This window comes from Heliangelus exortis, chromosome 2, assembly GCF_036169615.1.
Source record: "Heliangelus exortis chromosome 2, bHelExo1.hap1, whole genome shotgun sequence".
In the NCBI taxonomy this organism is placed as follows: domain Eukaryota; kingdom Metazoa; phylum Chordata; class Aves; order Apodiformes; family Trochilidae; genus Heliangelus; species Heliangelus exortis.
The window spans coordinates 78,696,805-78,710,419 of NC_092423.1; the positions used below are offsets into that span (position 1 = coordinate 78,696,805).

Sequence of the window (13,615 nt, forward strand, 5' to 3'; positions counted from 1 at the left end):
AGCTTTCTTGCTGCAACTTTTGCCTCTCCTGGGGAAGTTATACTCTTGTGTATTTTCTGAATTTAAGCCATGTCACTTGATCACAAGCAAAATCTCAATGAAAATTCAAAATACAAAAGATTTTTTAAAAGTCTTTAGATGTATATATTTTAAAACTAAGCCTGTTTTTCCTTCATGCTCTTTAGAAAAAAATTAATCTGTGAAAATATTTATTTCAGTAAAGAAAAAAATTAGCAGCAAAATCAATTAAATGGAAAATGTTTAGTAAACCCTATTTGCAGAATCAGGGAACAGAAAGCTATCAAACGTTGGATTTAAAAGCATCCATGCAGGATTAAATTCAGCTCTCCTATGCATGTGATACATTTTTAATAACCTCACAGTATACATGGAGCCTTGCTTTTTTCTGTACTTGTAAAGAAAATAAAAGGACCAGGACTTAATTTTTAAATTTGTCCTCTGTCTGGAATATCCTGATGAATGCAGTTGACTTTTCAGTATAAATTATGTTGATATGCAAAATAGTGTCATAATCCCAGTTGTCACTTAAATGTGAACACCTACCCTTTACACAGACTACTATGATTTGTTTTTAGTACAAGTGGTTCAGGTTGGGTTTTGAAAAATATCAGTGGTTCTGCCATCTCTGACAAATAGGTAAGGATGAAAAATACTATGTTAATTTGGGGGTGGATTTGTTTGCACATTTTCTGAGTGGAAATCTTTTTTTGGAGCAGCTGTACATCATTGTAGCAAAAACAAAATTTGCCCTTTGTATCAGGAGTGTGCTGGGAAGTATTTCTGGCAAAATCCATTGAAATTTGGCCTTTGTGAGTTTTCTTAAAGCCATACTTTTCACATGGTTCTGTAGGAGCAAAATTAATGCAATCATTCCACATCCCTTCAGGTTTGTGACTCTTTCAGTGTTCTCATGAGCTTCTTAGTGTTAACCAGAAGATGAATTTATCACTCTGTGGAACTACTTGAGTATGCTATAGACAGTATCTGTTGGGGGGAAGGTAGACTTCTTCATAACTCGTGCAATGGACAAGGAATAACTTTTTTCTCTCCTTGGATTTCAGTTGCTGGGCCCAGACACCATAGAAAATTAAACAAGTTTATTGAAAATTAGAAGAGACTAATATCAGTCAAGGCATAGGGGGGGATCAGGAGGATATTCTTTAATGTAGCTTCCTCTGTAAGGAGACAGAATGATTTCACCATGAAAAAGTGGTGGGGGGATATCATATGTAAACCACATGACAGTGTGGTTTCAGCTTTCCCTTGGTTGATACATGCTCTCAGAGCAAAAATTGGGGAATTTGCTCTGTGTCCATGATAAACTAAATCACTTCTACCTGAACTTAATGAATATTAGGATGTGTTTCAGTCTTGCAGAAGTATCATCTGTGGAAACTGCTCATGCTCCTGACAGGCTCTTCAGTCTGGCAGCCCCAATTTAATCTCCCTGCCTGCATTTAGCTCTCCTGCTGTGCAGTGCTGTGATGGGGAAGGTAAGACAGGCTGACAAAACAGTCATCAAAGATTCACTGAGATCAGGGTGAGTCCTACATGATGAGAAGAGCTATTAATATTTTAAAGGCTGCCATCCATCCCTACAGGCACTAAAGTATTACATCACTGTGTGTACAGGACAGAGTGGCAGTAATCAATAGATCTAATGTGCTAGAGGCCCAGGGAGAGATAAGATAGCGTTTCCCATGCAGAACGACTGGATATAATTAACTGAAATAAACAAGGGTTATCCACAGAAAAAAAAAGTAAAAAAAAGAAAACTTATCAGCTATTCTGAGCTGAAAACCGAGACTGCTTTATCACATAGTAAAGTTGGGTTTGTTGAGGGATAGAATTTCATCACTGCTCAAAACTATACATTTTTTGCAAAGAACGCAATTTGGTCAGTAGCTGAAACACCATAATAATGATGAGTTGCAAAGGAGTAGTTTAATGTATGTGATTTTTTTTTTTTTACTGAAAAGCCAAAGTGAGAAAAGTCTCTCTTGACAGATAATACAGGTGTGCTCTTACACAGTCAGACGTTCTGACTGCTCTCAAATCCTGTCCCCACAGGGCCCAGCCTCCTCTCCCAGAGCTCGCTCCAGCTCAATTCCAAACCTGAAGGGTCCTTCCAGTACTCATCCAGCTACCACAGCAACCAGACCCTGGCCCTGGGGGAAACCGCGTCTGCCCCGCTCCCGGCCCCGGCCCGCAGCAGCCAGGCCAGAGCTGCCATCCAGAGCTACACCCAGGTACGTCTGTGTGTCCTCAGCACCCCGGGGCTCCTGTGCCTGGAACTCTGTGAGGGAGCTCCCACCAAACAGAGACATTTGGTGCCTACCAGCACGTGGATGCCTGCCTGCCTTTGCTGTCTCTCTTGTTCAATGCATCTGCCATGGGGTGGAGTTACCACGTAGACTTTTTCAAATTAGAAGTGGTTTGACTTGCAGAATTAAGTAATCCTAATTAAAAAAGGAGATTTACATGCTAGCTTTAATCACTTACTTGCATATATATTTTGGTGATAACATACTTAGTCATTTGAGTTTGAAAATTTCTGTGACTGTACTGATCAGGAGCCTGAAGGTCTAGGACCTCCCAGCGTTGGTATCAGGATATTACTGAAAGCTATAAGTGCAAGCAATCAAAAACAAAGCCAAGCTGACACTAGTTTTGAAACCTGCTTGGGATACCATACGGGGTACTGTGGCCTAATCCCAAGTATAAAAAAAAAATTTGCCTTCCCCCCTTGCCTCATGTTATAAGCCAAGCAATTTACCACACAGCTACCTGTCTGGTAGTATTTCATTTTGAATACCTGTCTATTTCATTTTGAAATATTATTTCAGATACTTCCAAAAACTTTTTAAATCTCTCTTCCTACCTAAAGAATCTCTCCTGGATCTGATATGTAACCCACTCACCTTCTGTGCTTTTCACTGCGACATCAAAGCCTCTCACTGGGAAGTTAAGCTTTAGTTTAGATAAAAGTTCCTAAAAGTGTATGTGCTTCTGTACATTATCAAAGTCTGGCTGTGTTTTACTGGTCAGCTCAGGTTATTTTCTCTGTTTAGATGTTAGCTGCTCCAGCAAAGCAGCCCATCTCAGTGTGACACTGGGATACTTTATAATTCAGGATTCTGTAGGAGTCAGTAGTATTTGAATTTCAAAGCCCTAAATTGCTGAGAGATTTCAAGTATTACATAGTCATTGCACAGTTTGCGGGACACCAGGAGACATACAATATTCTATTCTCTCAATTTGCTTAGGAAGGCTCCCTATCCTCTAAGTCTGAGAAATGAAATAAAGCACAGTTTAATTTCATTTCAAATTGGAAAGGTACTTTTTTCCTTCTATAAAGGATTTAAAATGAGGCTGCGTATTGGTAAGGCCTCAGGGTTTTTCTGTGTTTATGGAAGAAGACCTCCCTGATGTTCTTTGGGATTGGAGCCAGCAGGAGAGCAGGATTCCAACTAGAAAGAAAAAGGAGGCTATAATATCCTGTTGTAGCCTGGGCAGATGTCATCAGGAGTTTTGCTTTGTGAAAATCATCATGCCTTGGGGGTGTGATACATTCTTCAAGGATAGAAGAATAGAAAAAATAAAACAATGGAAAAGGAACAGGTTGTAAGAGCAACAGAAATAAAAACACAGGAGGGGAAGAATAAAGAATCTTACAGGCAGGAAAGGAAAGTGCACAATTGTCTAGAGGTTAGAAGTATTGATAGTCTTGATATAAATTATAAATTTTATGCACTGATAGAAAAGGATGAATTTATGGAGAGAGGAAAAAATTAAAGATCTAGATTTCTCTCATTAAAGTTACACCAAACAGCCATTGCTTAGAAAGCTCAAACCACCTCCTTCACAGAGAACTGGTTACCTTCAGGAAGGTAACTCGTAAGTTAGAAAGTAAATTTTTTTGGGTTGTTTTTTTTTTTTTTTTGTTTTTTTGTTTTTTTGTTTTTTTTTTTTTGTTTGTTTGTTTTTTGTTTTTTGTTTTTTTTTGTTTACATGAGTGGGCAGAAAACAGGTTTTCTTTTTTCTGTTCAATCTTCCTCCAGATTGAGGGTAGATGTTCCTAAATGAAAAGGATTCATAAAACATAATTTTCACAACATCATCCTGAAAGGATGCTTGACAGCTCCAGGTCAATTAAAATAATATTTTGAAAATACTAAAAACTGCTATATGAATTAATACCATAAAAACATATAAAGGATGTTTTCAAGGAGGTAAACAAGAAAAGAAAGAGACAAAAGTTAAAATTAAAAGGTTCTGATTATGACCGTTGCTGATCCCACAATTAAGGAGGAAAAAAAAGCCAATCTTTGGAATTGTTTGCTATTCCTATTATAATTAAAAAAAGCCTCAGGAGTCAAAACTGCTTAGACTGTGGTAATTTCCTTTGGTATTTGTGTGCAAGGAATATAGCTATCTCTGAGTATGAATGATAGCCCAAGTGCTTTAAAAAATATGTAAATAGTCCCAAGGCCAGCTGTGACAGCAAGAACAATTTCTGAAAATGTAATTGCGTAAGAAAGATAAACTAATTAGTCTTGGGACTTCCTGTTTAGTGCTACAAAGTGCAATCTACAGTTTTTGTCAGTTTGGAGGACTTCATTACAGATCATAGTTTTTCCACTGCTTTGAGTACTTCAGAACATGAAATTTTTATCTTCTAAATTCTACTGAAATAGGATTTTTAGAACCTTCCGCTCCTCTGGCAGGGATTTAGTCTGTTTCCCCAGTGAAATCAGCTTATCAAGCTTGGTGTCCACATCCTGTATTAATTCACTAAGGTTATTTGTGAGGAGTCAGTATTGGTTCTTACTGCAACAAGAAGCAGATTTTGCAGATGAGTTGATCAAAAGTCAATCCTCTATTTAGACAAAGTAGTTTGTTAGCAACTTATAGATTGAGTTTACTGGTATCTTCAAAATGGCCAGTTTATGTTGGAGATATTTTAGGAATATAAAGCACAGAACGTACTACAATAGTGGGTTTCCACATGCTCAGCCATGTGTTTGCAAGGGAAAGGGAAAAGAAAGGAAAGTAGTCTGCCTTTCTGGATGAGGACATTTTTAGCTTCTGGTGATGTTGTGGTCTTTTCAGAGATGGAAAATAAAGGTAATGAAAATAAATTTTAAAATAATTGAAAAATAATTTAACAGTTAATTTTTAGCTATAAACAAGTTTTTTCCTATAAACAAGTAATTCATCAGACCACCACACATAACTAGCCCTATTTAGAGCGTTAGCAAATGCATACAAGAATGTGTTCAGTTGTGAAGCAAAAACTATATACTGGCTGGCCTTTTTCAGTTGGAGTAATGTCTTTTTTGCCATCAGTCATCTGTGTCAGAAAGTGATAGGCTGCTTGATAATCTACCCCGAAAAAAATCTAAAATTAAGATTTCACTTCTGGTAGGATGTGGCAGATGATGTGTTTAAAACTGGATTCTGCTATGAACATGAGAATTTTTCTGTCAATTTAAGAAGATGAAATCTTAAAACATAATTCTTATTACTTCACTCACAGGGAACAGTTCTCTAGCAGTTTATGATAGTAAAAAACTGACCTGCATAATGCTGGTTTGGTCCTACAATAGGTAATGATTGCAGCTTTCATTGCTTCCTTAAACCAGAGACTTATGATCTCTTAAACACTATCAGGATCTCTCAAAATTCTCTTTGTGGATGTAGAAGATTACAATAGTATTACATACCTTCATCCTTCATACCTTCATCATCTGCACGCATGACCTTTGAGATTAAGATCAGGTAGGCTGACAACTTTTCCTAATAGTGTTGGGGTGTATTTCACAAAGTATAGCAATGACCTTGTGATGGCCATGACCTCTGTGATAAAAACAGAAGAAACAGATGGAACAGGCCACATTCGAGAAGTATCATCTGGCATCTATTATCATCTAAGTGCATTTGAACATAAGGAGCATTTTCCTAGTTAGGTCAGGAACTTAAAAATGACAGCAAAGACGTCCTGCAGAAAGTCTACAGGTCCTACAGGTGCTGCCCAAGTCTGTATCCCAAAGATTAGAGAATGTTAAGCATTTTCCATACCTTCTTCTGCTCTTTGTAGGAGGGTGTTGGTAGAGGCCTTGGTCCAGAGTAGAGTTATACCTCCAGTGAAGCCATATGGAATGTTATTTGAGCTGACAGGAACAAAAAAACCTCAATAGACCTGCAAGTCATACAGTCACTGAAAGAGCACAGAGCATCACCTAGACTGTGAAACAGAGCTGGACCCTTAAAAGACCTGGCAGGATGTCTTCACACAACTTGAGCATCCAATTGGAAAATCCCCCCTAGAATCAACAGAATGGGTTTTCTCATGGGCAACAGTGTGCTGCATATGATTATGTTCAAATTCATCAGATAGGACCCATTTTGATCCCTGAAAGTTCCAAAGAGCAAACCGAGCTGAAAATCAGTGCTGGCATTTAATGCTAAACTAAAAATGCTTGTGGATACAAGTTCATCCAGACCATCCAGTAATTAGCAGCTCATCCCAAAGTTCTACTTAGACTGTCTAGCTATCTAGGATTTTGTAATTCTTTATCCATTATTTTTTTCAGCAGAATAAATAATCAAATACAGTTAATGGCCACCTTCAATTCAGCATCATAAAACAGAGATCTTGATTGTAGTCTTTGCAGTCTTTCATTTAATCTTTTTCAGTTGACATTTTTATTTAAATTTAAAACAAAACAAAACTGATCTGAAATCTAATACATTAAATGCCTGAATGATGGCAGAGAAACAAGTTAGACTGTTCCCTAGTCTACTATAATCTAACTGGACACAGCCATTTTCTGTATAGAGCTCTGAAGATCTGTTGGTTTTTTGTGGGGTTTTTTTGGTTTTTTTGTTTGTTGGTTTGGTTTTCCTCTATCAGTACAGAATGAACTTTCTAGTAAATATTGAATGGGAAATATTTTTTTTATTATTATTAATAGTCTCATGTTTTTTCATGCTTTTAAAAAGGCTTTGACATAATCCATACATTGAATCCAATTAAAGAAATCTGACTGTTTTTCTTTGGGGGACTAGAAGAATTAAATCTCTGAGTCTTAGAAAGTCCTTGCCTTTTTTTCCCATCTATGGGCTACATTGATACAGGAGGATATAACAACTGGGAAGCAAATCTGCTTTCAGTGTACTAGTTTAAACACAGTTTCATTATCAAGTTGACAACAATAATGGATAAATGCAAAAATAAGGAGAAAATACAGAAGAATTTATTCTTCTGTATGAAGCATAATATCACATTGCAGGATGAACAATGACATGTCTGCATGGCTGTCTTAAGCAACAGGCAGAGAGAAACTGAAACACATTTTGCCTCTGAAAATACAAGTGTGACTGTATACTTAGCCCTTTGAAAAAAAATAAGAACCTCACAGTAAATATAAGACAGGTCTGAGATTAGTCACACCCTAGAAAATACTGCATGCTAATGTTTTCTTTGCAATCTGTTCATCCAGAAGTTCTCCCCTTCACAGAGACCAAAATGCTTAGCTTTTTAGGAAGTGCTATACACTGTGTCTTTAATAAAGCATTTGGTTTTTGTGTCCCACCACTACACCTTCTTCCATATAAAAAAGAATTGTGGATTTTTTTTAATTCTTTTTTTTCTTTTTGAATCAGTACTTGCAAAATGCCTTCAGCTTTATGGAGATTTATGAGGAATATAGGATAATATTGGTTTACTTGAAATTAATTACTCTAAATCCTTGACACAGCAGTGTGTGTCAATGTGACACTGTGAAGATTAGAATTTTGTATGATGACAGTGCTTGCCTCAAATCCTGACAATTTCATAATGACAAAATAAGTTACCAGTGTGTTGCAGAAGACACTGGTAACACTACAGAAGACTGTATTTTGGAACCATGTTGAATATTACAGAATACCTTATAATGCCACTTAACAGTCCAAAAAGTAAAATTTATTCACAAATATCAATTGGTAGCATAGGTGCTTCAAATTACCTTTCATCATGTGCAAAACTTGCTCTGTCCATGTTGTCTTAAACCCTGCCAGCCTGTTTTTGTTTTATAAAAGTAGCTACCATGCAGTTTAAACCTGGACAATGAAAACTGTACTCCTGTCAAATACATCATTGGACAGTCAGTTGCAGATTAGCTCTTCTTTCCAGTTTAAAGCAGAAACGGTAAGTAGCTCAGCATGAAAGTAGCTTCTGCAAGTTCATTGATGTTCCCAGAATTTGCCTTCCTGGTTTTTGTTACAAGTCTTTCAAATAAGCAGCTTGAACTCATTGACCACTCATAAAAATTTCAAGACCTGTACTTGATGCTTGGTGTTTGCAACTCACAGCTGCAGTCAGAAGAGTGCAACTCAACACAACAGCTTGTGGGCTACTTATATCTGTAAACCTCTTGTCCACCTGGGACTTACCATACCCTAAATTTTGTTGGTTTTTTTGGTTTTTTTTTTTTTTTTTTGGTTTTTTTTTTTTTGTTGTTTGTTTTTTTAATCTATCAGGCCATTGCTCTTCGGGGCATGAAGCCTCCCAAAGCCAGTGAGGTTTGGGTCCAGCAGTGATCCCTTGAGATGCCTGAACACTCTGAGTGCTGGAAGCCTCCATGCTACTAACAATTTGAAGCAAACCACAAGGAGCAGTTCCTCCCAACCCTTGCTTCTTGTCCATGCCTAGAAAAATACATGTTCTTCATCCAGATGCAAAGCATTTGTGAGACAGGGCTCCAAAAGCAAAAAAAAAAAAAAACAAAAAAACCAAAAAACCCAAACAAACCAAACAAAAAAGAAGGAACCTCATATATTCTTTGTTCCCATTAGTTGTTTTATCTTGTCCTTAGTTTCTGATCAGATCCTTTATTGAGTATCCTTATGAAGATAAATCAAGTTTTGATAGAATGAGGGCTAACGGTTTCAAATTGAAAAAGGGTCAACTTAGATTAAATGTTAGGAAGAAATTCTTTATTGTGAGGGTGGTGAGACCCTGGTTCAAGTTGCCCAGGGAAGTTGTGGCTGCTCCCTCCCTGGAAATGTTCAAGGCCAGGTTTGATGGGGTCTTGAGCAACCTGGTCTGGTGGGAGGTGTCCCTGCCCATGCAGGGGGTTGGAACTGGATGATCTTTAAGGTCTCTTCCAACCCAAACCCATCTATGATTCATACCAGGAACATGGTGCTTTTGTTTATTTTTTTTTTCTCCGTAGGATGCCACTGAAAAAACATGCTGCTATTTAAATGTGAAACAGCGCTGCTGTTGGCACTCACCACACCTCTTTGAATTGAGTCACAAAATTAATTATTTGCATTTTAAAAGCTTGTTTTCATTAAGGAAACCTATAGCTGAGATGTATGTCTGTGTGTGTGTCTGAGCAAAGCGCTGGTCAGACTGAATCCAACTGCACTGTGGGTGAACTCCCATGATCCGGAGCACTCTCTGAGGTTTCAAGTAAATCCCCTTCATAACAAAAAACAAACAAACAATAAAAAACCAAACAAAAAACCCCAACCAACCAAAAAAAAAAAAAACCCCAAAAAAACCCCCACCAGTATCCAAAACAAGAGTGCAACTTCCAACAGAATGCTGAGCTCTTGCTCACTGCAGGGTACAGTTATTACTGCAGGGTGCAGTTATTAGAGGATTTTAATTTTACGGGATTCACAGATGATCTCTTGAGCCTCAAGATTCCCGATGAAAAAGGGGAAGCCGCCTGTGCGTACGGGCGAGCTCCATCCTTTGCTGTTCCAGAAGCGGCTCAGACACATAACTTAAATTTCTAATAGCATCTCCCGAGGATTTTTGCTCGCTGCCCCTTTCACCTCCCTCCAGTTACTGGGCTTGAGACAAACTTTGCTCTGCCCCTTACCGCGGCTGCGGGCCCCGCAGTCGGCAGATGCGGCAGGCGGGGCGGGGCGCTGCCTCCCGATGGAGATTCCCCGCTGGACGTGGCCCGGGGGAGGGCTCTGCCCCGGCAGCTCCTCCCGTCCCCCCCTGCCCCTTTGGGACACCTCAATGAGTACAAGCCGATCCGCCCGCGGTGGGCACCGGCCTGGCTTTCCCAGATGGAGGCGGGGGCCGCGGCTCCTCCGCTGGAGGGGCCGATCGCGACATGTCGCGCCGCCGGCAGCAGAAGCAGCCAAAGCGGGGGGCGGTGCCTCTGTTCGTAGGGATAACGACAGCTTTTCGATGAGGAAAGTTACCCGATGAAAGCCCTTTCCGTGGCTTCAGCCGCCCTTTATCTAATGTATGCAGAATAAAAGTTTTGGGATCGGGGGGAGCTGATGGGAAGCGGACATTTATTTACGTTACCCTGGGGCGAGTCTGCGCCCGGTCCGAGGGCAGGTACGCGAGGGGGTCTCAGGGCAAAAGACCCCCGGAGCAGTCTGCCCCACAGCCGGGTGCCGACTTCAGCCGCGACGCGGAGTTTTTACGCCGTTCAGCCCCCGAGCCGGTTTTCCCTCAAAGGCTGGGAACGCTTTAGCAGATTAACGAGTCCCGTAATCCCCAGGGCGCCGGGCGCCGGCCTGGTTTCAGGTCAGAGGGGGCTGCGTGCCGCCGGGGGGTGGAGTCCTCCAGCGAGCGAGCCCCCTCTCCCCGAGCCGGCCCGGGGGAGCCGGGCGCCCTCAGCCGCCGCCCCCCGCTGACGCCTCTGCCTTTCCTTCCCGCAGCAGGGCCCGGGGGGCCGCGGCGCCCACCCGGGCGGCCCGGAGCCGCCGCCGCCGCCCGCCGCCCCGCAGCCGCGGGAGCCCTTCGCGCCCAGCCACGGCAGCGCCTTCCACCTGCCCGAGCCCCAGCACGCCGCCGCGCTCTACTACGCCAGCTCCACGCTGCCGGCGCAGCGGGTGAGCTCCCCGCTGCCCGCCCAGCCCGGCGGCTCCCCCACCAAGCTGCCGCGGGCCGGCTCCGCCGCCGAGGGCGCCGCCTACGCCACCGCGCAGCGCCTCTCCTCCCCGAAGCAGTCCCCCAGCCGCCTGGCCAAGTCCTACAGCACCAGCTCGCCCATCAACATCGTCGTCTCCTCGGCGGGACTGTCGCCGTCCCCCATCCGAGTGACCTCCCCGCCCACCGTCCAGTCTAACATTTCCTCCTCTCCTATCCACCAGTTAAGCTCCACCATCGGCACTTACGCCACCCTGTCGCCTACCAAGCGGCTGGTTCACGCTGCCGATCAGTACAGCAAGCACTCCCAGGAGCTGTACGCCACCGCCACCCTGCAGAGACCCGGCTCCCTCGCAGGTAAACCGCGGCCGGCAGCGCCTGGGGTCCGCGGCTTTGGGGCGGGGGTGGGGGGGAGGGATGCGCGGTACCGCCGCGCTCCGCGGAGGGATGGGGTGAGGTGGGTGGGTGCGTGGTGGGGGGCGAGGGAGAGGGAAAGGCGGCCCCGCAGGCCCCCCCGGGCGGCAGCGTCCTGCCGAACCGCGGCGTCTCCCTGGCGGGTGGGGGGTGACCCGGCTGCCGGCCCAGGAGAGGAGGGGGTGGGGGGCTCGACGGAAAACCGGTTTGGGGTAATTATGGTTTTCATTCTGGCAGCGGTAAGTGAGGAGAGGCAGGCTGTCTGCCTGCTTCTCTAAGAAAGTCGCTGACTTCTCATCCCATCCTGCCGGTGCCGGGCAGGTGTGCCGGGTGTCGGGGAGTAACGGAGGGGGGCTGCGGGGGGGGAAGGAAGGCGGGGCTGGGCTCCAGGCTCCTTGCTCTCACTCACTCGGTTTTTGGTGGGGACTGTGTTACTATGGTGAATCCCTTCTCTGCCTCGGCTCCGAGCAGCGAGCCTTTTGCAGGGAATCGCTCTTCCTCGCGTTTACAGGCAGGTCTGGGGTATTTGACAAGTTTGGGGTTACTTAGCGAGAACTCCCGTTGTACTGCCTTGTGCCGAGTAATAGGTAGGGGTTGTTTGGCTCCGAGTGCTCTTGAGGGAATAGGCTGTTCCAGCTGATTGAATGTCCCTTCAACCGCAGGCTTCAGACAGAAGCTAGAATTGAGATATGGTGTGCTGTTCCCTAAACCATCTCTCTGCTAAACTGAGCATCCTTCAGGGGTGGTGTGGTTTTGGGTTTTTTTTGTGTGTTCTCAAAATTTCCAGTTTCATTGCTATAGTAACAGCTGCTATGCTCATATGTTCTCTTGTGTGACATAAATAGATTTGAAGATAAATAGGATACATGAAGTGGTTTGGCTGTGTTTATCAGGCAGGTACACAAGTTTCTTACTGGAGTTAAAAACCTCTTCTCATCGCCCTTTCTCCTCTCGCCCGTCTCTTCTCCCCCAGCCCAGTGGTTGTTGGCATTCCAGTGTATGATGTCTAAACATACACCTTAAACTCACTGATAACAGAACACAGTACTGCTGTATCTCTTTGTAATAACTGTTTGATTGAGGGGTGTTCAAAGAGTGGGGATTTCAAAACTTTTTTTCTATGTGACATTCTGAAGAATGTGTAAAGATAGAGCATCACTAAATTATGCCAAAACTGAGATCTCGGGATGCTTACATCAATCCTGTGGTTAAATATTAAATTTCAAATTACAAAGTGGTTTATTGAGCAGCTGTATTAGTATAACTTCTCCCCGTAGTGTCCAACACACAGTTGTCTATGGGTAATAAATACTGCCTTTGTAGTGTGAAGCTGCAAAGTAGATTGGTATTTTAGGGAGCTTTGCAACTTCATCCTCTGTTAAGAGTTGTTTGATCCTCAGTAGGCATGGAGGGACCTGCTAGTGTCAAGAAGAACAGAGGACAAGTGAAATAAAAACTTCTGTACCTGTGTTTATGAGCTACCAGGATTTCTGTGATACTTTTCTTTACCTTTGCTCTAGGATAGAAGGCTTTGCTTAGTGAAGTTTCTCACAGGTGCAGTAAGCATTTTCTCTAGTACAATGCAGTTTCCCATGCTAAAACTAAATAGTGTTTTGGTTTTGAAGAAGGTATTTTTTACAGCTTTGCAGCATTAGACCTGTGAGGCTAGCTAGCCAAAACTTTTTCTGTAGGGCTTAGTTCCCAGCATAATGACCCTGAAGTGGTAGTGCTCCAGAAACGGTTTGTCTTATGCTAGACCCAAGTAGCAGTATGGATTTCGACCTTTTCTTTTCTGGCCAGTAGTGGTTGTACAGGCATTCCTGGTGGGGTTTTCTACTTTGATTTGACCAGAAGTTAAGAAACAGGAACTTGTTTTCTTGAATTGCTTTGATTTAAAAGCTTTTGATAAGACCTCTTCTCTACCTTGCATAACATAGGTACTCCCATCCCTGCCTCCTTTTAGGACCCACTGTGAGGAGTTGCTTGTCAAAGATTTATGGCTTGAGTGAAAGAAAACTTTATAGATACTTGCATTTAGAAAACAGATGGTGTACTTTTGGGAGCAGGCAGGGAGGAATATGGTGATTGATTATTTGAACTTGCTATTAAGTTGCAAAAATCAGTAAAGCAGCACCAACTTTTACAAGTATTATGCCATTCAGAATAAAGACAATGAACTTATGAATTACTTGTGTCTCATAGGGGTTTGCTTTTAATTATGCTAAAAATCTCAGTCTTACTTTACAACAAATAGAAAATCCTCTAACTCGAGTAAGTACTAGTTGA

At 42.6% G+C, this 13,615-nt stretch overlaps 1 protein-coding gene across 7 annotated transcripts in view; it reads left to right on the forward strand.

Annotated features, from left to right (window-relative positions):
* The window catches only part of CTNND2 (catenin delta 2), a 630,944-nt gene that overhangs the window by 351,628 nt on the left and 265,701 nt on the right, over nucleotides 1–13,615 (forward strand). For 6 of the 7 annotated variants that reach the window (XM_071736667.1, XM_071736669.1, XM_071736668.1 and 3 more), the window contains 2 exons: nucleotides 2,092–2,270; nucleotides 10,705–11,272. In XM_071736667.1, the coding sequence (XP_071592768.1) occupies nucleotides 2,092–2,270; nucleotides 10,705–11,272 (747 nt within the window). The remainder of the gene's footprint in view (nucleotides 1–2,091; nucleotides 2,271–10,704; nucleotides 11,273–13,615) is intronic. The other variant, XM_071736674.1, reaches the window with a different exon arrangement.